Source organism: Ornithodoros turicata, chromosome 1 (genome assembly GCF_037126465.1).
Source record: "Ornithodoros turicata isolate Travis chromosome 1, ASM3712646v1, whole genome shotgun sequence".
In the NCBI taxonomy this organism is placed as follows: Eukaryota; Metazoa; Arthropoda; class Arachnida; order Ixodida; family Argasidae; genus Ornithodoros; species Ornithodoros turicata.
The window spans coordinates 187,617,519-187,644,538 of NC_088201.1; the positions used below are offsets into that span (position 1 = coordinate 187,617,519).

The 27,020-nt window shown below is 45.8% G+C and overlaps 1 protein-coding gene across 1 annotated transcript; it reads right to left on the reverse strand.

Moving 5' to 3' along the window:
* Positions 1-603: 603 nt before the first annotated feature.
* Positions 604-27,020, reverse strand: LOC135391876 (uncharacterized). The gene is made up of 7 exons (XM_064622398.1): positions 26,990-27,020; positions 26,674-26,915; positions 24,383-24,610; positions 22,751-22,912; positions 13,523-13,647; positions 6,689-6,908; positions 604-702 (listed from the first exon to the last, which is right to left on the reverse strand). The coding sequence occupies exons 1-7, from the start codon at positions 27,018-27,020 to the stop codon at positions 664-666; spliced, it is 1,047 nt and encodes a 348-aa protein (XP_064478468.1). The 3' UTR covers positions 604-663.

Below are 27,020 nucleotides of genomic sequence, written 5' to 3' on the forward strand. Positions count from 1 at the left end.
ACACTCGGTACGGATAGAAAGATTCACGGATAAACAAGCCCACTGTGTCAGATGCGCAGGAAAGCAGGATACGAAAACGTATATGTGCACACGAGTGGTGCACCAGATGTTTTTCTACATTTAAATTAGGAATAACCTATTAGTACACACAAACACGGCATGCCCATGTTGTAAAGTTTTTGTTTGTTTACGGTCGTGCCTCTATACCAACACCCAGGATCGCTCACGTCTCACGATGAATAGCCTTGCCGATGGGTCTGGTTTGGTATTCTCGCTTGTTTTCCCTGCCAGTTTGGATATACCTTGATCCATATTTCTGTCGGTGTCCGTTTTGTCTGCTTGTATTTAGTGTGATCACGTACCAATTACCTCAATGTACCTCAACTCTTGTGAACCTTACAGCATTACACCGCAGGAGACATTCTACTACAAGGTGCAATCTATACGATTCCTGCTGTTTCGGTGTTTGGTACCGTTCGTGACCTATAGATTGATTCGGCTTGACATTCCAACCATCGAGAACGGGCGCAGGAAGGGACTTAAACTCCTCGTTCTTCGGTTGAACACAGTTCCAAATGTAGCCCACAAGACGGGAAGTTACATTTTCAATGCTTTTTATTATTGTTTACTTCAAAAGTAACACAGGCACCATATGACACGCTACTAAGGCCCTTTGCAGGATGTGTCGACCATTCCTGATGTCTGAAAGAGAAGGACAAAACGTTTCAGTCTTTTGTTTTTGTTTTCAGCATTCACGAATATACTTGATTCAGCTCATAACAGTCAGCATACAATGAGAAGAGTTTAGCATTGTTGAGAACCTAGTTGAACAACCATCGTATATTTACATGAGGGTGTCATTCTCCTTGTGCAGAAACGAATGTTTTACATTGTTTCATAATATCGCACAGATGCAGACGATAGTGGATCACAGGCCTCCATGATGAAGAAAGCCCGTGCTCCGGACGAAGACACAACGAACGTTGTGTCCTGTCTGTTTGTTGTCCTGTGTCTTCGCCCGTTCAGGCTTTTTTCATGATGGAGTTTACAATGTGTTTTTGCCTGCAAAATCTGAAGCCACAAGGACCTCGCATTCTCAGCAGATTCGTTGACACAAATATTATTTAACGTTGAGCGAAGAAGTAACACGTAAACTAGCTGCTGTAATGAGCTGTAATGAACGCGTAAATAATATTTTGTCTTGAGCAGGAGGAGAATGCATGAAAGCAAGAGATACGAAAGAATGAACTCAAATCAGCATCTGCTGGTTTCACTAGCACAGAGTTTGTACTCTCCCCTGTCTGTGCTCGTTTGCAGTGCTATAGTTTATCTCGATGCTGGTTCCAGTTGGTCCCTTTGTGTCTCTTCTTTCCCTCATACTCAAGGAAATGCTTCCTCATTCTCCTCATACTCCAAGAAATGCTACTTCACAAGGTTCTCTTAGTTACGATGGCGGGAAACGTGCTGTCTCTACGAACGGTTACAACGTGCAATTACACTTATGTTACGCGGGGCTGTCTTTCAGTGTTCAGGAGAAACAGTCGCGATGCACGTCTTGCAGCTGTGATGCACCTCGTCATCAATAAAAAAAAAATAAGAGAAAGGTTCTTCAAAGGACTGTCGCACCTATCAGGGTCGACTCCGGAGCTATAGAGCTGTTTTCTTGCGCGTGCTTTACTGACAGTAGCGCCGGTGTGAGGTATGGCAAAGCAGGCGACGAATGCTGAGAGTATTCCGGAGTTCCCTCTCTGGAAATCAAAGAACACGTCACTCGTACAAGGCCAATGAGTGAGCGTCCTTTGGCGCGGACAAGTGCAATTAGGGAAGTGCGGCGGGCTGAAGCGACAGCGTCTGTTGGTCGCGGAGAGCCTGTGGACGGCTTGTGGACAGGGATTTCCCTACACCCCCCCCCCCCCTTGAAATTTCTCATGCGACCCCACCCAGCTCGGCCACCAACACGTTCTAGTAGTGAGTCCGGCGCAGCGAATTACATCCTGTACTCTGAACTTGGGCTGTAGGACCTCAGTCATGCAGATGACCGTACCATGCTTTTGTCCAAAATCATTTGAAAGCGACTGTTCAGTGCATATATTGCGCGCATATACGAGCAAAAATGCGTGCGGGTACGCAAACTCAATGTGGATCATGAAGAACCCAACGCCCAACTCAAGCAAGCAAGGTATTCTGCTTTTTTCGTCTAAGATTTGCACCGTTGGTTTATAGGTGTTCATTGAGCTTCGTGAGACAAGGTGCTAGTCTTTTTGCTTTGTCGGTCGTGTGATTGTGCATCTTAATGCTGAAATGCCGTTCATAATGAATCTGTATTCCAATGTATTGTGTTCTAACGTAATAACATGTGCAAATAAAACGGGAAAGCTGTGCATATATGTCACCATTGTGCCACGATTCTTTCCGTGTCTAAGAAAAATTCCGTAAGTGGAACCTTCACCAAGCATACCTCTCCCCCCCTTGAAAGCTCGGCACCCCCCCCCCCCCCCCGCAACAGTGAATTTCTGGGTAAATCACTGCTTGTGGAAGGTGGTTTCTCATTGGTGCCCGATCCGCTGGTACAGCCAAGAGCGCAACACCATGGTCCACGCAGCAGGGTCGCCTCAGAACCCGCACTGGTAAGCGAAAGTCGGCTCATGTACCCATGACTTTTCAGTTAGTATATTGCTGCGCGAACGTGATGCGGACGACCTCGGACACAATCGGATGCGCTGTGCTTCCATTCGAGTGCCTGGCTGACGTCAGCATTATTTAAGCGTAGCTGGGACTTCCTTAGCTGCAGAGCGAGTGCGAATCCTTAAAACCCGTTTATTTCATAAGTAACTGTTTTTCGGAAGGGAAACTTGGCAAAGCTGACTGTGAAGCGGGGAAGAACATTACCGTATCGGTCTCATACCAGGGATGGGCATGAATACATTTTTTGGTATTTAAATACAAAATAATTTGTAAACAGGGGTATTTAAATACTCTTCATAAATACTTTACAATATGAGTATTTAAATACCGTAACCACTACCATAAATACTGTGAGGAAGATGTCATCTGGAATTACAGAAACAGAGCCGTAGCGAGGCAAGTTTGCGCCCAGGGCAGAGTAAATCTGAAGCGCCCCCTCTCCTCACCCACTGCAGTCAGAAGCCTTGTAAACAAAGAAATGAAAACACTTATTTGCACTGCCGAGATCGTAAGTTCAAATTTTCTTCGTTCCCGCTTTATCCTGTCCAACCAACCTGTCAGGGCCTCCCTCGCGAGAACGCCCGGGGCAGCTGCCCCTCTCGCTACCCCCTCGCTACGGCTCTGTACAGAAATAACGGTGACGATAACAACAAATGAGCAAGGAACAATAACATCTACACTCTAAGAAAAAAAGGAGTAAAATGGGGAGTAATTGCAGCTTCTACTCCCCTAGTCTGCAATTACTCCCCATTTTAGTCCCCTAACCCAACATTTAGTCCCGACGTTTACTCCCCAGGACTGAAAATTGTCACTAAACTTCGCGAATGGTCTCCTGAATGCAAAAGTCTACGTAAATATGTGCGCTTGGTCAATTTGAACGACATAAGGCTGTATAACTCACACAACGTAGCAATTTTCCAGCCACACAGAGTAAGAAACAGTTAGCGCATCTTTCTTCGCAAATTGTGCCCTAGTATGGGGCAAGATTTTATATCACTCGATATATCACGGTTGACGGTTTGCTTCAAAGTATCTTCATGCATGCGCACCAATTATGTACCTGGGACTCTTACAAAAGCGCGTGAAATGCGGTCTTCACTCTGTGACATTCATTTACTCCCGTGCATTTACTCCCGAAAGGGACTATTTTTTGTGGCAATGCAATTACTCCCCAAAAGGAGTAAAAGCACCCTTTTTTTTCTTAGAGTGTAGTTGTTAGATTATCATGGTGATTTTAATATTAGAAGTCTCTGGAAGACTGCATCTTTTAGGCATCTGCTGTTCGGCCGTCCAATGAGATTCGCAAAGGAGAACAGCATCTCCACAGGTGCCGATGAACAAATGCTCGTGTTAAATTTGACGAAGATGTTTCGTACAACGAGGTAATCGGGTTGTCGCAACCGTTGTCCTCAAAAACAGTGAAAAACTCACCATCTAAAATGGTTTGTCGCATGGGCATGCTAGCGCAAACACGGCATTACTGTGCCCCAAACTCTCCCTTCTTCCGCAAATGTCAAATGCAGGGCATCTTTAGGATATGGATCGGTATATTCTGTATTTAGGAGTATTTATAAGGTATTTAGAAGAATAAATACCGAAAATTGGTATTTAAATGTAATTATAAATATATTTCTCGAGACTGTACTTAACTACGAAATATAAATACATGTATTTATATTTCAAACAGTATTTTAATCACAATGTATTTAAATACTGCCCATCCCTGTCTCATACATATGGTTTCGGAAGCGATAGTCCCTTCAGCGGAGCTGGTTAATTTCTCAAATGGCCATATTATTTCGTGCATTTGCTTGCGCGATTCTATGGCGACCACTGCGCAACCCGACTGAGGTTCCAACAAGTACCGCTGGAGGCGCAACCATATTATATCGTGCTTTTTTTTCTTTGAGAGGAATTGGCTGTCTCCTTCACCAGGAAATCGCGGAGATGCATTGGGATGGTGCGAAGGCCTGCGGTTTTCTAGGTGGGTGCGTTACAGGTAATATCCCGACGTTGGTATGCTCAAATGTCGCCCATCAGTAACAGGAGCATGACGAAGGCCGTAACCAATTTCGACCAAGTCGCAGGGTATATTTCACGGCAAATTCCTTTCAGAGCTGCCATCGGGCGTCCAACCTTCTAGAAAACTGCGACATTTTCCTCGTCAGAGGTGACAATCTCATCTTAAAGCGCCTACGAACTCTGGCAACTAGATAAAATCAAGCCGAAATGCGAACCAGATAACACAGGAGGGACAAACGGAGGGACAAACGGAGACTTTGTGTTGTGTCGTCTGTTTTTCGTCTTTTTCCCAGTCTCGGGTTTTCGTCATGGATCTTAGCCACCAGCTCGCTTGCTTTTTAACCGTTTTATCTGGCAACTAATTCGCCGATGGTGTCGGCACGAAACGGCGATTTTAACGTGTTGGCTGTGACACCTTTTGTATAGATGAATCCGATAGGTCCGTATCCAACCAATGGTATTACGGCTACATCGGCGAGCCCTTTCACCATCACCGTTACACCTTGGTACTGATCGCTTCCGCGGTCCGCCACTGTTTTTCAGCTGGCACATAGAGAGCGCAAAGGGAAGGACAGTTGGTTGCTCAGTGTCCTGGGCTTGCCGAGCGAGAGCGTCAGCAGCTGCAGCAGGACATGGGTCGTATTTTAGGCTTCATCGCAGAAAGCGTGCTTTGTGGACTAAATGCCCACAGTGTGTGGTCATTGTCGTCGTCGGAGTCAGAAAGAAAATGAATTGCACTGACACTTCGAGCAAGCACTAAACATAACATCGTAGTAATTAAGCAAGGCGTGTGAAACGAATGATGAGCAGCATATTGCACAGTCCCAGATTTTCTGCCCAATATTTTAGGCCATATTCTATACCAACTCTCGTAAGTTCTTCACACTTTCTCGCTGCTTCTAGACTGCTCACCGACCTAGAGCAGACGACGTTATGTATACCTCCGCGTTGGCGTCCCGCTGGGTGTTACAACTCCACAAATGACGTAAGAACTGATAGACGTAAGTGTATCGCGGTACTTCTAGACGCCCGTATCCGGTATAAGTATCTTTTTGTATTAACGGCGCATCAGTTACGAAGAAGTATTGAACATGGACGTGTAAATATAATTACGAAGGGTAAAAGAACAATATTACGCCCGTAACTCAATAACTGCAGGTACGAGTTCTCACCTCCTTTAAATGTGTGCGACCAGGTTTCTGCTATGGCGGTTACCCTGATAGTGGTAACAGTTAGAATAATAATATTTATTATTATTATTATTACATTAACATTATCAGGTTCCTGTAACGTTAAAGGATCAATGAGCTGACGTATAGCATGCCTCGAAACCCTGTCACATTTGTCAAGCTGTCCATCAGGAGTCACCATGGAAAGTATTTTCACTCTGCGGTGGATAGCTCGAATGGATAGCTACGCGATTTGGATGAATGGCCTTTTTTGGCTTTGGAACGATGGAATAGATTTTTAATTGTGCGGAATAGAACCTGTCTCACGCGCGCGCTCCGTAGGCGCGCTGCAGTCGTCGTTCTCTCGTTCATTGAATTCGTTGCAGAGAACGCCTCGCGAAAAACAAACAAATACAACATTGAGGGCACCTCCAAGACCTACCGTACTCGTCAGGACAACAAGTGCTTCATCTGATTTAGTTTTTAGAGGTGACGTGGAGGGAGTAACCTCAGGACGACAACCGCCGCCGTTTCGAGCAGAGATCAGTCCGGAACAGTGTGTGTTCGAAATACCGGCGGGCGGCTCTCGTCCAGAGGCACTTCCCTCAGCGTAACAATGACAATGGCCGTCAAGCGGTTCATGAGATAACTCTTCAGGCCAACCCATGCCATCTTCCGTGACGTGATGCAGAAGGCTGTCGAATTGACATCTCTGTGGCCTTTGTTGAGCCTACCGTTGTTTAGTAGAGAGCCCATGTTTGCCCCCCCCCCCCCTCATTGCCCTCCCGCGTAAACAGAGTCGTCGCACTCACCATGCAAACGGATATTACTTGGAAGTTTTCAACGATCTTCACTGGGAGGGTGTGCGCTCCGTCCACACCTGTCAAGAGCGTCTTGTGATTATCCTGGTATGTGAGAACCAATTCGCCTCCCTCGATGGTCAGATGGAGCATTATATCTGCGCTGCGGTCCGACGGGGGGTCGATCGTAGCGTTGGAAGTGCTGGACCCTTTTAGGAAGGCCAGTTTTATCCTATTGGAGCAAATGCATAGTCAGCGCTTGCTTATTGTGGGACATCCAGTAGTGCACACCTTAAAAATCCTCCGGAATGTATGTAATTTTAACGTTCGTGAAAAACATAGTGGACTTGTTGACTTGTGTCGTGCCAACATTTAATCTGCGTGTCTGACACTGCTCAAGTATTCCAAAATATTATTGCTCTCTATGATACGCAAGTGTCACAAAATTAATTTCTAATTTTCGGGAGTGTGATGTCAAGGGACGCCTAATCTACCAACGCGGCTATACCATAATTCACCATTACCACAGCGGCCTCCTTACGGTTAGGCGGCAAAAAATACGTCAAAATTGTACTGAAAGTGCCAAGTACCCGGCACAAGTAATACACACTCCAAATGTACTTCAGGTAAAGCACAGAGTACTAGGCCGACTACCTAGAGTGCTCATCAAGCACATTGTCAATTTGGTTCGCGTGCAAATTTATGCATTGCAAATCTTCATTTTTATGTGGTTTTGGTATCTGCAGAAATATAATCCACGGAATCATTAAAACATGGTAGAATCCATAAATCAAATATTTGTGCACCTTTCTGTCTCTCACTTTTACTGAATCATGTAATAATCTAAACCCAATTTACAGACTGTGAAATAGAATAGTTGCCAACTGCCAATAGAGAAAACAACGTAAAACTGCACTACAATCATGTATTGGAACAATCAGAGAGACAAAGCAAAGTCTTCTTGCTACTTATCGCACTGTCATAATACGTGTATGTCCGTGTTCCTAACTTCTAACTGTAGAACAGCATGAAAGTACGGAGGTAATTGCCTCAGGATTAGAGCCACCGATATTTCGAATAGAGTCTGTTCATCTTCTGGGTACCGGCCTCATCATTGGCATGGTGTTTAAAGGCTTAGGTGTAACGTGTTAAACGTTGATGCGAATTGTGGGTGATCAGCCCGTGGGGGAAGAAATGGTCCGTACAGGTTTTACGGCCGGAGTGAATGGTCGCTTTGTTACACTGTGGAGGGGATTATCTAGTTCGTCGTTGGATAGTGAGCGTGATATGTTTCAATTATTTTTTATCTAAGAACAGCACCTTGATAGATGCTCAGCACGGCTTCCGTAAAGGGAAATCAACTCAGACCGCGCTTATTGTTCTGAAGGAAACAATTATTCGAAACCTTGAAAGAAAGCTGCTCACACTAGCCGTCTACATTGATCTTTCTAAGGCCTTCGACTGCCTGTGCCATGAAACTCTCTTACATAAATTGCCTCATTACGGTATCCGAGGTATTTATTTTTCTTTCCTAAGGTCCTACCTAACAAACAGATACCAGTACGTTGTAATAAATGGCCACTGATCTTGTCCTATGGCACCAAAAACAGGCGTACCACCTGGAAGTGTACTAGCACCACTTTTGTTTAATGTCTACATAAACGATATAACAAGCGTCAGCCAGATACCAACATATATCATTTATGCGGATGACACGACTCTACTATTTAGTTCCACGAACGCAGATGTGTTAATCAATAAGGTAAACTCTGTCCTTGGAAAAATAGTTGACTGGAGCCACGCAAACGGACTAAAAATAAATAACACAAAGACTAAAGCAATGATATTTCACACTAAAAATAAAATTATTGAAATAAACACCTGCATCAGCCTGAATAACAGCCCCATCGAAATCGTACACTCCTTTAAAGTTCTAGGTGTTCACTTTAATCCTGACTTGACCTGCAATACGCGCGTAAATCATCTGATCTCTCAGTTGTCCAAAGTCATTGGCATTACGGCACGATGCTGCTTCTTCCTACCACAAAGCATAAAAAAACTAATCTATTTTGCATTGTTTCAATCGCAGTTGAACTATTGCCTTCTAGTTTGGGGAACTACCACAAAAGATAACATGAACAGATTACTAGTACTCCAAAAGAAAAGAAATCGCCATATAACAAACACCCCATCATTACAGACAACCCAAGGTTTGTTTGAGACTCTAGGCGTAATAAAGGTAAATAATATGTATATACCTATAAGTTACTCTTTGCATACCACTTGGTAATGTTTACATATCAACACTTCCTAAAAACTACTTCAGAATTAGAAGAATTCAGTCGTACCATCTGCCTCCGTGGTAACGATAAATGGAAGATTCCATTTTTTCGCACAAATTACGCAAATGAATCACTTCGTCATAATTTACCTCAGTTTCTCAATGAACAACTCAACAATAGTGCTGCTCTAAACATATGTACTAATAGGATCTTCGAACTGAGCTTTGCTAAGAAATAGAAATAGTTATTTTTCATCATCACCAGTTTTTTCGCATTGTTATTTATTTCATGCTTGATAAAAATACTGATTTGTTATTATTAGTTTGTGTGTATAATATATGACATGATGTATGCTGCTGAAACTTTGGACTGCAGAGCCTTGTCAAGTTACTTCCGGTAACTTTTAACTTTGCTGTCCCACCATGTAATGTGGTAAATCAATAAATTGAAATTGAAATATATCTATAACGGTGCTAGCGTCAGTGGTTTCACAGGGTGGCTCAGTGATGGCGCGGAGAGCTGTAATTGTGGTACTGGATGGTTGATCGGCTTCTGCATGTGCCGTTTTAGTGTGTCACTGTCAGTTTGGAATTCCTAATGGGCAGGGTGTAAGTCTGCGCAGAGTTTGTTCAAACGACACAGATTATGCTGAGAAGCTGGACGAACTATGCAGCATACTTGCCCAAAGAGACCACCCAGACTCCCCTCTAACCTAATTCCGTCGCAAGGCACTTGCACTCGCTCGAAACCAGGTTCTGGAACGCCGACAAGATCCTGACACGAGCCAAATAAGATTCATCACAAGATACTCCAACGCACTTCCAAACATCAAAGCCATTCTATGGAAACACGAGCCCCTCCTTCAAAGCAATGACCGACGTAAGAGTATATTCAGCCATACAATACAGGTGACATACCGACGTGCAAAAAAAAACTAGTGGACTCCTTGGTCAACGCCAAAATCACCAAAACGAACACCCAGTACAGCGGAACACGCCTCTGTGTCCTCAAGCGCTGGAAAACATGCATGCACGTTCAACACGCTAACACCATTAACAGCACTGCGAGCAATTACACGCACTTTTTTAATCGCTCATTCACATGCACAAGTTCCAATGTCATATACTGCATTGAATGCCGCGACTGCTCTATGCAATACATGGGTGAAACTGACCAACGAATGAACAACTGCCTTACCGGACACAGAACAAACTTCCCAAAGCAGTCGCCAAACACTTTGACGTTGCTGGCCACAATTTTGACAGCATTAAACTGTATGTTCTGGAAACCAAGTTCAGATCCACACATGACAGACGTGACAGGGAGTCTTGCTCTTGTTTCATATACAAGGTCAGCGCCCTTCACCCGTTCGGTATCAAGAAATCACAAGGCATCGTAGAAACACTTCACAAATAAAGTACGCCTCGACCTGTTTGGTTGGTTAAATAACAAATAATAAGGGGAGGTTGAATTCGCGCAAGTTACCCCCCCCCCAAAAAAAAAAAAAAAAAGAAACAGTACGAGCGCACCACCCTTTTCCTTCTATTCTATCCCCTTTATCATCTATCGGCACTCTTTATGTTCTGCATGGCCACTACTTTTTACTTTCTTTATTGCATGCCACAAGTGTGTATTACAAATATATGCGTTAAAAAACACTGCTTGCTCTGAAAATTTCCCCACGTTACCACTAACTTCTTTATCTTTCGCAACACCCGCTAGTTCCTCTCTATTGTCCCGTTTCGTCCCCTTGTTCGTGAACATCGCATTTCTGTAACCGGTCTGGGCACAAGATCACTTCATTCACATAATCCCACCGACACTCTACCAAAGTGGCCAATTGATCAATTATGATTTATCTCCACGACATGACTTCAGCATGCACTGGATTTTTACACGGGCAGCAGCACAATGTACTTAGCCTTCAGGTAACGAGGGGTGCGGCTGACGTTAGGCATGAGTGCAGCAGAATCAGCGGACGGAACGCCAAGCCGAAACCGAGGATTGTCGGCATATTGGCAGTTATGTAGTCAGATAATTCACTTAGAAGTTACACAGCCAACTCTGGCAGTGCATACGTGAAAGTACGTACTCGTCTCAGGATTTTTTTTGAAAACGTATGTTTTCCTTTAAATGGTTAGCGTCTACACTACGGGCAACGGAATGGTCAATCAATTAATTGTCATTCACTGGTTACAGTGTAGTTACTCCTCCAGATGTGTCACGGCAGTGTTCTCGAAGAGCTAGAACGCACTTCTTCTTCTCGCCATTAAACTCACAATCAGAGTCACACATTCTTCTTAATCTGCTGGACTCACGTCCCCTGTCTCTATCAAAATAGCTTAGTCTCTGGCCAAATTCAGCCCACCAACGCCCTCAAACCTTTTTTTGACCTTTTTGGACGCCATAGGACTTGGATCCTTATTGTGAAGGGGCTCATTATTTCATTTCCCGACATCAGCACCAGAAATGGGGTAGAGTGTCGACACTGGCGATTGAACTCCTCATCCATCATCTCAAAAGAAAGTTGTTTGTATTGTTGTTCCCGCATAGCGCTGGTAACGTTGCCTTAGAAGTCGGATCAGGACGGACATTCCCCCAGAGCGTTAGTCGTGGCGTTGCCCGTTTGTTTATTGAACCCGCGTAACCGTCGGGTGAGAGCTCGTTCGACAAACTGAAAAAAGAGCATTTCGCCGGGCAACGGTCTCTGGCAACAAGCGTAAATATCTACGGGAAGTAAATGCAAAAATTTGTAACCGTGACAGAGCTTCCTTGTCGCTAGAGTGGTGGCGCCGCCATCGAATTTCCCGCTTGTCGGGTGCCGCTGACGAGGGGAGCTTTAATCAAAAAGAGCTTTGAGGGCAGTGCGTTGGTAGAGCAATCTTGAGCGAGTGGGGTGAGGGTCCAGCCGATTGAAGGGGTACTTCGGAATGATCTGTGAAAAAATTGCTGCATATCGTAGTTGCAGTATACCTGCCATCAATTTTGTTTCTTTCTCGCGTGACGAATTGTGCCTCAAGCGAGTAATCAAACCGAAACAGGAATGTGGAGAGGGGTCTCAAAGACTTTCCATTTCTAAGGCCAACGCGTTACGCCACCCTGCATGGAGCGGACAAGTCATATACCATGCCGGTCGTAGTCGCTACGTTACATTCCCGGAACAAAACAATGGACGAGGACTGGGGATCAGGTTACTCAGACACAGATGGAAAGAAATAACGGTCGTCTGCTTCCCTGAAAGTCAGAAAAGAGCCCAGGAGTGGCATGACTAATGCGCGGTGACATGGGCCGAGCAGAGAAAGGAAGGAGAAGTACTTCTATCGACGTTGGGTGTGAGACTGACTTTTTTCAAATTTTGAAAGTCGTGTTTATGATTCCGCAGTCGTTTTCAAATCAGGTATTTCAAAACTGCGTTCAGTTTGTGTAGATGATTGTGGGAATACCGCAAGCTTGAAATCCATTTGGTTCCGAAGTCTCCCTTTAAGAGACCCGGAGAGTGCGCTTTGGGATGGTTGTAAGTGTGGGCAATGAAAAAGAATGTGCTCTAGATCTTTTAGTGCGCCGCGGTGACAGCAGCCGGGAGGGTGAACTTGGTTTTACAGGTATTACGGGGTGTCCACGCTAAGTGTGAACATATTTTTTAAAAATATATCAATCACTTTTTCCGAGATGAAATCAATTGCAATATAGCATATGCTTAAGGGCACTCCCTAGGGGGGCATCAACAGACTCCTAAGGCAATGTCTTAATTAACTTTCAATAATTAACTTTTTAATTATAAGAGCTGCGAAGTTGCTCCAATGAGAACATCTGATGTCTTCGGTCACCAGATACCAAAGCCGTTTTCAGAACAAAAATCCGTTCGATAGATCGTCCGCAAAAAATTCGTGAAGGAACGCCATTTTTTCTTTATTTTATTCATTGCGCATCTCTAGAGACGCGTCTTTCCTTCGCCCCCAATACGAGAGGATGAAAGAGCACACTATCGCCTCTTGCGTTCTGAAAAAAGATTAAAAGAAAACAGAAAATGCAGCCCAAGATAAGGGCAGTCGCGATAGAGTCACCCGATAGATTTGTGTTTTTGTTTTGTTTCCGCAAGTTAAAGCTAATCTTCGACGCATGAGGCGGCACTGTGCTGTTTCACTCTCTCACACTGGGGGTAAAGGAAAGCCGCTTCTTTGAAGATGCGCGACAAACCAAATAAAGAAAAAAATGGCGTTCCTTCACGATTTTTTTTGCGGACGATCTACCGAACGGATTTTTGTTCTGAAAACGGTTTTGGTATCTGGTGACCGAAGAGATCAGTTGTTCTCATTGGAGCAACTTCGTAGCTTTTATAATTAAAAAGTTAATTATTGAAAGTTAATTAAGACATTGCCTTAGGAGTCTGTTAATGCCCCCCTAGAGAGTGTCCTATAGCATATGCTATATTGCAGTTCATCTCGGAAAAAGTGATTGATATATTTTGAAAAAATCTGTTCACACTTAGCGTGGACACCCTGTATATGGCTATATGTATATTCATATCAATGGCTAAAACCAAAAGTTCTTTAGAGCCACTCACTTGTCGTCGCCTTGCCCTGTCTTCTTGTAGGTTCCCAAAATTGTTATGGAACCTCCCAGTTTGAAGTTGACGCTTTGTTCCACATATCGGCTTTCGTTCCGTTCATCCGAGTTGAACCACTGGTTCTGACGGGACACACAATGAAAAATGTGACTGTAGTATCGCATGTACTACTTGAAACATTCGTAGCGTTCTCGTCATTGGCTGAATACCTTAACGACTAAACGAAAGACCTGGAACGCTCCTTTGGTGCGGTGTCCTATTTCCCTACGCTTTTACTTTAGATATAGTGGGTTGCCCTTAGGAACAAAGGAAATAAAAATAACTTTAAGCTTTATGACCAAGTTGGTAGGGGGCAAATCCAAGCACCGATCCTTACGTACCGTAAAGCAGTGAACGGCCAGGTTATTTTGGTGGCGTAGATTAATAGGTTGCTGCTTTTAAATCCTTCTTTATAAAACTTTTATAGACACATCTTTGCGCATTTTTATTCAATCTACTTACGAGACGTGCTTTAAGTAGCGGTTCTACAGCTCTCCTGGTCAGTCACTTCTGCCAGAAACCATTTATGCAGTTCTAAATGTTCCCAACATGCTTCTCTCTATGCAGATGGTGTCGATAAAAGCAACGCAAAACCCATCTTTTTGGTCTGAAACCAGGGATATCGGTTTCAATCCAATCAATGCAGTTTCTCCAAAGTAGTGGCACTCAGTAAATAAGTGTGAGCTATAAGTACTGGATGGCCTGCAATAATAGGCAACTGTATTTCAATCTGTGATTGGCTAGATACATGAAAAAGTGGGTGGAGCTTCAGGTACATGCACGTCTCATTAATGGCCAGACTCCCTTTTAATACACGGCACCGGGTGCAACGGGTCTGGGGCGACGTCTTGGAGGAAATAGTCCCAAATTTGTCAGGCAACAGTGGTCTCTGCTCCCAGCTGGCTTGCTGCTCATGATGGCTACGTAGCCGAGACGTAGTCGACTTCTTTTCTTTGAGATACAGTATTAGACGCACGCAATAAAGTTTTGCCGCTTCTCTTGACGAGGAATGCGCTGTTAATAGCGTCTTGGACGAAGTGTTGCCCGTAATTTTCAATTTGAATTTTCTACAAAGATATAAGCGCAATTGGGACCAAAATAGAGTACCGTATATTGAACACAAGATTGCTGAGGGCTCAAGCTATCGGATTGCTACATTTTCTGAGAACGCAGCTCTCTCGCTTTACAGTAGCTTCAAAGTGTTTCATTCCGTCTTAGCGCCGCGAAGAAAACTGTGACTATTAAAGGGAGGTGGGGCAGGGGTTACCTTCACAGTGGCTGTAGCTATCCGACCAAAGTTACCCGTAATAAAGGTGCTGGAAAGTGCTGCATTGGTCGGTGTTAACCTGCATTGCAAAATCGGAAATTGCTTGCGTTACTTTTTGGGCTTCGATTTCATACTCATCAGCTCGGCCCAGTTTCGTGTGTAGAGCACAAAAAATACAGGTTCGAAGCGGTTCATTGAAAGCAAATTTACTGATATTGCTTTACAAATGTTAGTACATCAAAACTGAACTCTCTGTCACTGACGTGTGACGTCAAACTCTGACGTTGATGGTGTCAGGTCGTCGATGTGTGATCTGTGCTCTGCGTCTCGGCAACTACGACAAATATATTGTTTCACGTGAATACGTCTTAAAACTCGGCACCGAGGTCGAAGTGGGATCCTGGGAAGCGAGCGACACGAAAATTGTCACATTTGTCACTGAAACTGCCCATCAGAGATTACGAAGACAAGGGGTGGAGTCCATTACGTACGACAAGCACCAGAGAAAACACGGACATGGGTCAGCAAAACACACACAGGACGAGACGGCAGCTAACTTTCAAATAGGCTTATTGCTTCACAGGAAAATCCTTTTATGCCTAAGGAACCATAACCCACACGAAGGAATCACATGTAGCTTACCCTCAATCAAATGTAACAGCCAGTCTAACTAATGCCACAAAGGGCAAGTGTTTTGTCTGCCGTTATGTGGATTATTTTCTTGTTTCTTACCGAGAGGAAGAATAGGAGAGCGCTGATGCAACTTTGGATGTTTTCAATAGAATTACAGGTTGGGCAAAAGTATACGGAACATTGGGGTGTCGCTTTTTTCCCTTGGAGAGATACCCTTGCAGCAACCAAGAATGCACACATATACTGAGCATTGACAGCAAACACCATCATCCGTTTCTTATTCGACCACTTCCCGATATCAAGCACGGGACAAGTCCGATGAAGAAATACGCCAGTGGCAGGTTCCGTAAACTCTTGTCCCGAGTCGTACAATAGGTCTCAAGCTTACGCATGAGCTTACGCACTTGGGGAAATTGCATTTTCTAGAACCGCGTTTACGAGTGACTCAGCAGTAGATTCGTTGGAAATATAACCTTAGGTTGAAGAAGAGTCTACTACCGTTTACATCCGGCCATTCTAAAGTAGTAAAAGTTGCCATAGCAGAGTCTGCCATGAGAGCCGCTCTTGGTAAGTCGTGTGAGCATTGCATAGGCGTCAGCTCACAACTGCATTCCAGTTCTGAGCTGGCGAGACTGCGACTGTTCGTAGGATACATGTGTCGGGAGACATCACAACACGCGCAGAGTCACTTTGACGCAAGAACAAATTCCAGAACGCGCTCTTTTTGAACCAATACGGTGCTGTCAACCGACATCGTCGAGACGCTGCCACTCTTCTATCCTCGTAACTGACCGCTAGACCAGTGTTTCCCAAAGTGTGGTCCGCGGACCCCTGGGGGTCCGCGAGAGTGTCCGTGGGGGTCCGCGACCGTCTCTCAGATTTCAGTGAGGATTTTCGTCCCCACAAACACGCGCTCGTACATGCTGCCCGATTTCCAAACACCCAGAACTTCCAAAATTGCTACAAGCATGCTTCAACGGCTAGCTTCTAATTTCTGATAGAAAAGTCACGCAATGCACGTTTGTCCGCGTCATACACATACAAGCAAGAAGGAACCAGTCCGGAATCGTTTCTGAAGCTGTATCGAAAGCACGCAGCAGCTGACGAGGTTGCTGGTTATGCACTGGCTGTGACGGTGTGTGTGTGTGTGGGGGGGGGGGGGGGCGTGAATTGGTTCTCATCGCTTCCGGGTGTCCGTCACCACCAAAAGTTTGGGAAACACTGCGCTAGACCCGTTGCCCGCGAGAGAATCCTATTTCGAAACTTTTTCGACCAATCGCGGAGTGCGCAATGTTCTTCGGTCAATGGGTATCAACTATGATGTCTGACGCAATACTACCACGTGGTTATGACGTGGAAACATTTTTGTAGAGCCGCGAAGCCGGAGAGTTGCGGGGACGCGGCCCGTCCTCCTCACTTACACGCGGATGACGCTGTAGAATACGTACCATTGCACGCACACATCTTGTTGCAAGCTCATTGGCCGCGACTGTGTGCGCGCTCCCATTGGTCGACAATGTTTTAAAATCGCATTTTATACCCACGCGTGCGTGTGCAGCGACTGGGACGTTTCAGCATAGTTTCGAAATAATAGCACGTCAGAGCTGGCATGGCGTCCTTATGTGTTCCGTGTTTTGGAGGTGTGAGTCGACAGAACAGTTTGTAGAAATATGTTTGTGGGTTTATTCTTGCGTCAATGTGATTCTAAGCGTGCTCTGCTGTTCCTGGACACAACTATTATCCCGCGAACAGTTTATCACGCGCGGAAATGCTTCATGAGTTGTAGCAGTTAGAGCGTGAAGAACACGTTCAGGCGCCATTAGATTTCGAAGGCTGACAACAAAGACAGGATTACGTGCCACGCAAGCGCTTTCCGCTTCGCTGTAATGTATGATGCACTACAAGAAGCGAAAAGAAGATACTCATAATGAAACAGTGCGCACCCTTGAGACTGGCTCGTTACCGGGAATGGAACGATGGAATCGTTTTGTTTTAAGTTCGAACTTGGTGACAGTGGGGGGATATATTTATTAGACCAATAGAAGAAAAGGGGGAAAGGTCAGCCAAACGGGACGTCGGCTTGCTATTCTGCAAAGAAAAAGAGAAACAAATCAAAAAATAATAAAATAAATAAAAAAGAACAGAAAATAATGAGGAAATAAAGGATAAACTAACAAACGGTGAAAGAAGGTTGACATGGATTATAGAAGAAGATGACTTTCAAAGAAAAGCATGAGGTTAACGGGGGGGGGGGGGGGGGGGGAGTCGAAGTAGCTTGCCGCATTCATGCGTGACGTTAATGCGTTGAGGATGAGAGCGGGGCACTGACGAATGAGATTGCACGACTGGAGTTCACAGGCTGTTCATAAGACCTGAATCGCTCAAGCCAGTCAAAACTGCTTCGGTGACAATGTGTCAGCAACGTAGTGGACTTTGTATCCACGGTGCACACACGCATCAATTCATTGGTCGTGTGCCCAGTGTTGTATTAATTATCTCAAACTATAGACTCTATGGGGAGCTGTTGGAGCGTCTTCGCGGCTCTAAAAAAAGTTCCCATGTCATAACAACGTGGTTGCTGCATCAAACATCATCGCTAATTTCAATTGGCCGAAGGAGATTGTGCGCACCGTGATTGGTTGACAACGTTTCGAAATAGCATTCTTCGTGGACAGCACCGTTCAAAGAGTACCCGGGTTCAAATCCCGGTGCCGGCTGCGCTGTCTGGGGTTTTTCCTGGGTTTTCCTCAGACGCTTTCAAACATATGTCGGCACAGTTCCCTTAGAAGTCGGCCCAGGACGCACATTCCCCCAGGGCGACAGTCGTGACGTTGCCCACATACGTGAGGCCGACAACGGCAAGCCCTATCACCACCACCACCACCACCACCACCACCACCGTTCAAAGAGAAGTGTGTTCGCGGATTTGTTCGTGTGTCAAAGTGTATCCTACGAAGTATGCTACGAATAATCTCTCCAGTTCAGAAATGGAATGAGCGATGATCTGACGCCTCAGGAACACTTTTGAGCGGCGTCGTATTTTCAAATGCAGTGACAACGGAAACAGGACTCGGTGTCAGTGCGGCATTTCTCGTTTCGCCGTAGTGTTTGATGCGCTACAGGAAACGAAAGAAGTTGTTCACCGCGAAATCATATGCACTCACGTAATATCGCTCGCTTCTAGGAGTAGACTGTGTGTCTTTTGCAAGTTCGAACCTCGCTTGCAGTCTGTCAAGGAACGAAACGCTTTCGGCTGTGTACATAGGCATGGTAAATATTTCTCTAAGAATTCTCAGTTAACACGATGCACCAAATAAATGTGTGTTTCGTTCAAACTTTTGCCTCGGTTGTAGTACAAACTTGTACCACAACCGAGTAACCATACAACCGAGTTGTATCATAACCAGAGCTTGTTATCCACTTGTACAAACCAGCACAAGTGGATACTAGCCAGGACTGGCCAAAAGGCGACCCAAAGTAAGAGACTCCTGATTGGCCGAATGGTCGCCATCATCGTGGCTTTTCATTGGTTGCATGCCCAGTGTTGCCTGTTATCTCAGTATCTCAAAGTATCTCAAAGTATGGGCCCTATGGGGAGTAACGGGGGCCTGGCCTGGTCACGGCGTGGTCACACCGTAGTGCGGCTGTGGTGGTCCACAGGTTCAGACGTGTTTGCGTGAGCGCGACATGTCTTATGAAAGCTGCGCGAAGGACTGGCGCCGTCACGCTGAATCCGAGTAAGCCCGAAAGACTCGTTTGGCTGCGAATGCTCGCTTGAGTCAGCGTTGTGTAGGAGCATGTGAAGGGTTGCGTAGCGTTGTGAAGAGGAGTTCCCAAAATGGTTTTCAAGTTTTGATGCTAACGCATCACCGATGGATCTACCATGATTTTTATTGTATACCACTTCCGTGCCAGGGTGTCTACATTGGACAATCAGGACGCTGTTTAAATATTAGATTAATGGAACGTGCGTCTTCCACCACTCCCACACCTTCGAGTCACCTCAGTGTGCATGTCCGTGATGCTCCTGCCGGCCTCAGTTTGATCGAACTCGGATGCTTTCCAAACATAGGCAACGGCGTGTCAGAGAGATAGCGGAGACATCTTCATTGACAAATATAGGAGCGCCTGCGTCAGCACCCCATCGATTGCGGTGACGGAGTACGAGATTGCTTATCTCGAGGACAATAGTAGCTGGGCATGTGGCTCATATCTTGAATGACTTCATGACTGCCTTGCTTGGGCTTTTTGATAGTTAAGACTGCCTCGTTCATTTGATTAAGTTCTTGTGATGCTCTCGATGTGTGGGTTATGATTCCTTTTGCATGAAAGGACATTCCTGTGATGCAATAAACCTAGTTGAAAGTTAGCAGTCGCCCCATCCAGTCTGTGTTTTACCCAGCCTTGACCGTGTTTTTTCTACTGCTTGTCATACGTTATGGATTTGCACCAACTACCCCGCATTCTTCTCGTAGTCAAGTGGTGGGGCCCGGTTGTGTGCCCCACCCCTTGGGCCGCATTCACTTGGCAAAAATTCCAGTTCATATCGGAAACATTAACTTCCCACGAAAAATAAATAAATAAAACCGACTCAAGCCGTGGGAAAAGCTAGAAGATAAATACAGTTAACTGTACCTTCTTTTTTTAAAGACAAGTGCAGTTTTTAGAGGAACTAATGAGACATTACACTAAACACCCTGCCCCCCAACCCGTCCCCTACTCCTTCCTGCTGTCCTCTCTCCATCTGTCCACGCTTCGCGGCTCTAATATGGAATAAAAAAAAAGAAACACCCTGCATATATCTCAAAGCCTGGTTTGCATTTTCGTCAACTTGTGGTAATGCGACCACATTCCCTATTACAAGCAGACGCCCCATTTAAGGTATATAAGCAGGAAGTCAGTGCGTAAGCCGGCATTCGAAAGAAAGCATTACACGACGTCGGGTGACCGAATTGGCTAACGCGAACAGGTGCACGAGGAGCTAGAACAAGCGGGTAATAGGGCGCGGCCCCTCCGTGTGAACAGTCACGTTGTCTCCTCGTATTTCAAGTATGTATTTATGATGTGCTCATGGACGAGATGAGTCTGGGTAACGGTGCACAACAAAGTAAAAAAAAAGAGATAGAACAACAATCCACATGTACGAGGGGTGCTCAAGTCATACCGCGACTTTCTGTCTCCTGAGTGTACAAATGACTCGCGCTACTTCTTTTGCGTCATTTTCACACGCGGCAGGCCTCTGCGTTGACCACGTGCTGATCCAAAGTTTGTGCAAAACAGAAGACACGTGTGTGGACAAGATGGCCGGCAACAGGGTGAGCGCGCACATCGAACAGCGAATTGTCATGAATAGGGACAGGAAATTTAGGCATTAAAAACGAGGGAAATAGGCCCCAGGCATTTAGGCCCCCAAAATACGAAAACAGGCCATCAAAAGCAAAAATAGGCACGCTAGTCTGCTAGGCTGTTTGGCTTTCTTGGTGTTTCCGAATGCTGCATCAAGGAAAACTTGCTCGTTTAAAGGCTACTGTACCGTACAACCTTTGACGTCTGGTACACGAATGCTGAGGCCGGCGGGAATCACGCTATGTTGAATAATGCTTTTAGTTTTCCGCCCTCGAAGATCTTGAAAGGCCCAGAGAGGCCTTTGGATCAAATGTGCGCAAAAAAGGAACAAAAAGGCGCAAAGACGCAGTAACGAAAATCAAAATACAGCACTCAGCACGAGCCTGAAAGCCCCACTCGAACTTACACCTCAAAAAAGAAAAAGGTCTAAACGCGTCTAAAAATGTTTAAAAGGCTACAATTCAATAGCCTGTGAAAAGGCAGGCAACCCCGAAAATGTCGTATGTAGGCGTTTCTAGGCATTTATAGGCAAATGCCTAAAAATCCGGGCCCTAGTCATGAGGTTTCTCGTGAATGAAGGCCTAAAGTCATCTGAAATTCACAGAAAGACTTCAGGCTCAGTATGGCCACGATACACTTAACAGCAGCAAAGCGTTTGAGTGGTGCAAACGGTTCCGAGACGGCCGTACATCAGTGGAGGACGATCCCAGCCAGGGCGGCTCAGAGCCCAGTGTCGAAGTTCCTGAGAACATCCAACTTGTGGACCGCCTGATCCTCAAGGACCGACGGATAACATGGCTCGAACTGGCTCGAAAGACGGACGTTTCTGTGGGAACGTTTCGGAAAGTTAGTGCCCGTTTGGTCCCGAGGCAGCTCTCCGTGTTTCACCTGCAGAGAAAACTGGAAATCTCCCAAGAGACCGTTTCGACACTGGAGGACAGCCATTCCTTGATCACGTGCGATGAAACGTGGGTGCACCATTTCACTCCTGAGTCTAAACGCGCATCAAAACAGTGGAAGCATCCGGGCTCGCCAGCTCCCAAGAAGTTCCGAAGCACCCCGTCTGCTTGTAAGGTCATGGTCACGGTTTTCTGGGACAAGGTCATGTTGATTTTCTGTCCATTGGCACCACCATCAATAGTGTATATTACTGCCAGGTCCTCAGGGATGTGCATAAAGCGCTGAAGCAAAAGCGGCCGGCCCTCATCACTAAAGGAGTCCTCCTCCTACAGGACAATGCACGCCGGAAAACCGCGCATTTCACGACACGCACCTTACAGGAAGTCGGCTGGGAGTTGCTGCCACATCCCCCTTACAGTCCAAACCTCGCCCCCAGCGATTTCCATCTCTTTGGGCCGCTGAAAGCGTTCCTTGGGGGCCGCCACTTCAGCTGCGACGACGAGGTCAAGAATGCGGTCCGGTCATGGCTGCTACGCGCCGGTAAGGATTTTTACGCTGCTGGCATCCAAGCCCTCGTGAAACGCTGGGACAAGTGCATTATTGGAGCTGGAGATTAAGTTGAAAAATAAAATTAACTACTCGCCTGTAAGTTAATTTTACTTTTGCGAAAAATTAGAAGTCCCGGTTTGACTTGAACACCCATCGTAAATCAAGAAATAAAACAAAACAATGTAAAAGACATTATTTGGAAGCTGGTCAAGTGCCGCCACAAATATGCAATTTCAGCTTACTCGCAATAAAACTGGATAACAAGGGAACAATGACGATTAACATAAAAGGGAGGACGATCTCGAGATGAGAACAGTGGCACCCGGAAAGGGACAAGACGTAAGAGATAAATACAAATAACGCAAATTGAATCATTAACGGGCTTGTACAAGAAAAGGCAGTCTCGAATAAAGTGAAGTTGTAAAGTGCCTAGTAGCGTAAGTCCTACTTTGGAATGGCAATACCAGTTGCCGCAGTACATGCCGGCTTACCATTGGCAGACGAGTTGACACATTGCTTTTGTCGCACGTGAAGAGGCACTCGAAGCATAGGACTTGCTGGGAAACAACGTTTGGCCACGTTGTTATACCGTCGTATACAGGAGTTTTAGGATTTAACTCCTCCTTGTGGTACAATTCACCGTTGAAGAATACCTGAAAAACAAGTCACGAGCAGATCGCAAGATTCGGAAAATAAACATTGTTTAGGGAGGCCGAACATGTAGTGACTTGGAAAGTTTCTAACGGTGTTCCTATCACTGCTCGCAGACTACGGTGGTTCGTCTCCGTGGCTATCACCGCTGAAAGCGCGTTCCTGATTGGCTACGGCCGTTGAAAACACGCTCCTGAATGGCTGACTCTTAGTTGCTACGTCACGCCGACGATTAAGCAGGCTTTCTCTAATTGGGTGGCGTTGGCTCCGCACGAGCCCCACATATTGAGCTTCTTTCTGTCGTTTGCTTTCTGCAAACATTGCGAAGAGCCGGAGAATTGAAACTACCAACCAAGTCTGCCAAACGGCGGGTACACAGGAACATGCGTCTCGAGCCAGAAGTGGTACCTCTTATCCCTGACATGAGACAAGGGACGCGCAGCGTACAGCCGGAAAAGCGCACCGGAAGTCACTCTGGAAGCGTTAAGTGATGCCGGGAAAGAGAGAACGTTGCCCGAGGACCAACTTAACGCGCAAAGTGATAACTTCTGAGTTTGTGGTTTCCTGACTAGACTCCCTGTTGCGTATCGTCTGTTCCCTCAGCGTTGACAGTGTGGCGGTGTGTGCTTTTCAAACGGTCAAGAATGAGCACGTTTCTCAAAGATATCTGCTGGAGTGGAACATACATCAATTTGCACCTCATGCTGTTCAGCTTTGAATGAACATACGTTATATACATGCGAAACGGTAATGGTGTCTTCAAATGCGACACTTCTGCTGTTACTTTCATGCCAAGAACCATTATTGAAGATTGGCACTGTGTCAGTTATCCTATTCTATCTATCTTGTCATCCTATTTGAAAATAAAATTAAGTGCACGCGCTCTATAGGAACCTGATCATGTTCGCTGACGGAATTCTAGGTTGCGATTCTGGCAGATATGTGACGCGGTGCATGAGAAGTTCCAAAGTTCCAAGAGTGACTTACTAGAGCTAGTGACTACTTTTCACTGTGCACTTCCATTGCTTAGCTTGAATAGTACACAAACCGTTGGAACAGAAGCGTATTTAGAACAATGTCTGATTCACACCGTTGAATCTTCACGCGTTACGGATGTGGCACACGGGCCCGGCTGAAATGACAACGAAGTACGGCGAACCGAAACGCACACGAAAGAGCGAAAGAGTTGGCCTCGACGAAAGCCCGTGCGGTACGGAATACCTCAGGATACGCAGTTGACCAAGGAGCACTGGAGAGTGGAGCCCTGGTGGAGTGGAGGGTGAGTGGGAAACGTTCTCCGCATCCAGAACGTATGCCGCTAGACAGTGTGTCGTACGACAACCGCGTGCGCACTCCGTCCGTACCGTGCCCCCAACAGAGAGAAGTTGCAGTGTGAACGAGGCATGATCCTTTTCTCACGCATGGACGCTCGCACGCACAATCATTCCCACAGCATTCGCTAGCATACTTACATTGATGTACTTTGCATCTCTCACAAACTGGACCCAGTAGAAGGTTTTCACGGCTACCGTATGTCCAGTGTCACACTTGTAGTTGTGTGTTGTTGTGTTACCAAATTTGAGTTTATTATCGTTCGTGTAGGTACCGATTTCGAAGAATTCACTCTGGTCTTTTAGTTTTAGTATGTGCCCGATAGCGATGAGGAATCTGCGTAAAAAGAGAGGAACCAACTGCAAATCCTACAGCATGTGTTGTGGGAATAGAAAAATGGTAACTGTCACTGCTATACAGTAAGTAACAGTACAGTACACTAACAATGCAGTAACAGAAAGCGCAAAAGGATGAAAATACTTTAGGTAGTGTGAAGGCGAAGGGGACGGAGCACAGAATTCACCAAGAAGAGGGGATCACTCAACGTGGCCACCCGCGAGGGAATGACACCACGCACTTCGTTAAACACAACGAAACAGATTTAATGAAAGCTGCATCGGTACTATTCACTTCGCATGACAGATTACAGAAATCGCGACAATAATACACACGAGATAAAGCGGGCCCAACTTAACTACCTATATAGCATGATATACTTTAAATGAGCAATTATACAAAAGGCGCGCGAAATGAACACGTGAATCATTTGCTTACGAGGCAGACACAACAAGCGGCAAGAGTGGCTGACCCTGACTTTGCAGACCCCGACGGCACCACATCTTCTCCAGGCCATGGACGATGGTGTGGCAGAGGCGCTCTGAAGACGACTTCGGCAGTGACCTACGCGGCCGGCTTCCCACGTGTGGCTTTCGGTCGCTGCTTCCGTCGATTTTCATTCGCTCTGGTCTCCATTCTTCGTCCACGCCCGGATCAAACAGTAGCGAAGACGGCGATTTGGCGGCAGGCCCACTGTCCAACTTGGAGGCTTGGTCTCAGGGGCTCGGCTACCGCCGTTCCCGGTCCGTCTCTTCGCTCACCACGTCGACGTCGGGTGCACCTCGTTCCGGTCGGACGCCGCCAGCTCAGCCTCTAGTTCGTAACTTCGGAAGAACGAATCTTTGGGCGTGTTGGTTGAGCATGATAATAACGGTTTAAAAGCACTTAAAGGGACAAAGAATGAGACGAACAATGCCCTACTTCCAACAAGGTTTATTGAAGAAGACACCGTCTTATACAGGGTGTCCCGGAAAACGTGTCATTGAATTATAATAAAAAAACTACGCCACCTAGAATCATGCGGTCAACAGCATTTGTTCTTATTAGGTTTTTGCCACCTCCTAATGTGAATGTCATGTACTCCAAGTTTAATTATGTAAATTTTTGCGAAGTGAACTCGGAAATTTGCCAAGTAAAGGTCACTTTTTTTACCCCACCAATATGAAGAGCGTGCCGAATTCACTCAAATTCATGATAATTCACAGTGATACTCACGAGCTATCCCATCGGAAAAAATTGCCGAAAATCATGCTTTTCGGAGCACCGGACCATAGCGCGCGATGACTTTTTGAGCGCAATCGCTCGCAGTGCGACGAAAGAAGGTCCCGAAGCCAGCCCACAGCGTGATAGTAGAAAGAGTAACAGTACCTAAAATTGGGAGAGGGAAAGCATTATCCCAGCGAAAGTCGGACGTGATAAGCCGTGCCTGTTTTATCTCTTTCTGCGATGTCGGGGGAGGCTGGGTTTCCAACCTCCTTTCGTCGGACTGACAAAGATTGCGCTAAAAAATTCATCGTGCGCTATTCTGTGCGACCTCCGTAGAGCATGATGTTCGGCTATTTTTTCCCGATGGGATAGCTTCTGAATATCCCTGCCAATTATCATTAACTTGACTAAATTAGACACGCTCTTCACATTGGTGGGGTAAAAAAGTGACCTTTACTAGGCAAATTTCCGACTTAAGCTCGCAAAAATTTACATACTTAAATTTACGTTACACGACATTCACACGAGGAGGTGGCAAAAACCCAGTAAGAACATGTGCCATTGACCGCATGACTCTAGGTGGTGTAGATTTTCTATTACAATTCAATGACAAGCTTTCTGGGACACCCTGTATAGATCTTGCTAGCACATTGCATTGCCGAATTGCTGGTTTGCAGCCGGCGAATCACCTCATCCCATAATCATTCATGTAGTAGTAGTTGTTGCAGCCGCATGATTTAGAGTGAAGAGTGAGCCATCCTTCCTTCCCGTTTCTAACGTTATTGTTATGTTTCTTGAATCTGTCATTCAAACATCCCCCCGTCTGGCCAACGTAACCCTTGCCACGCGAAAGGGGGAAAAAATATGCACCATTATTAATGCAGTGAACCAATGGATCCATGTGCTTCTTTGCGCACTGTTGCTGCACTTGTCTCTCCGGTACGGTGTCCTTACACAACCTGAGGAGCTTGTAGGGAGCCGTGAAGACCACACTTACACCAACTCGTTCACCCACTTTGTTGAGGTTATGCGACACGCCGTGCATATAGGGGATGAGATGACTGAGACTGTCTTTGTTCTTTGGCTGTTGCACCTGAGGCCCATTGCGAAGCTTCCTAAGGAGGCTCTCGGCTACGGCGGTTAAAAGGTGTTGGGGGTAACCTGAACTGGTCAGCCTGTGGGCTCGGTGGCTCAAACTAGCTCACATCCGACGTGGGCAGGATTTTCCAATAGCAT

Coding starts and splice junctions, on each gene's coding strand:
- LOC135391876 (XM_064622398.1), bottom strand. CDS start 27,020: ATGCTATTGGAAAATCCTGCCCACGTCGGAT. Junction 26,916..26,989: donor AAATCCTGCCCACGTCGGAT/GTGAGCTAGTTT, acceptor TAACCGCCGTAG/CCGAGAGCCTCCTTAGGAAG. Junction 703..6,688: donor AAGTAATATCCGTTTGCATG/GTGAGTGCGACG, acceptor CTTCTCTTTCAG/ACATCAGGAATGGTCGACAC.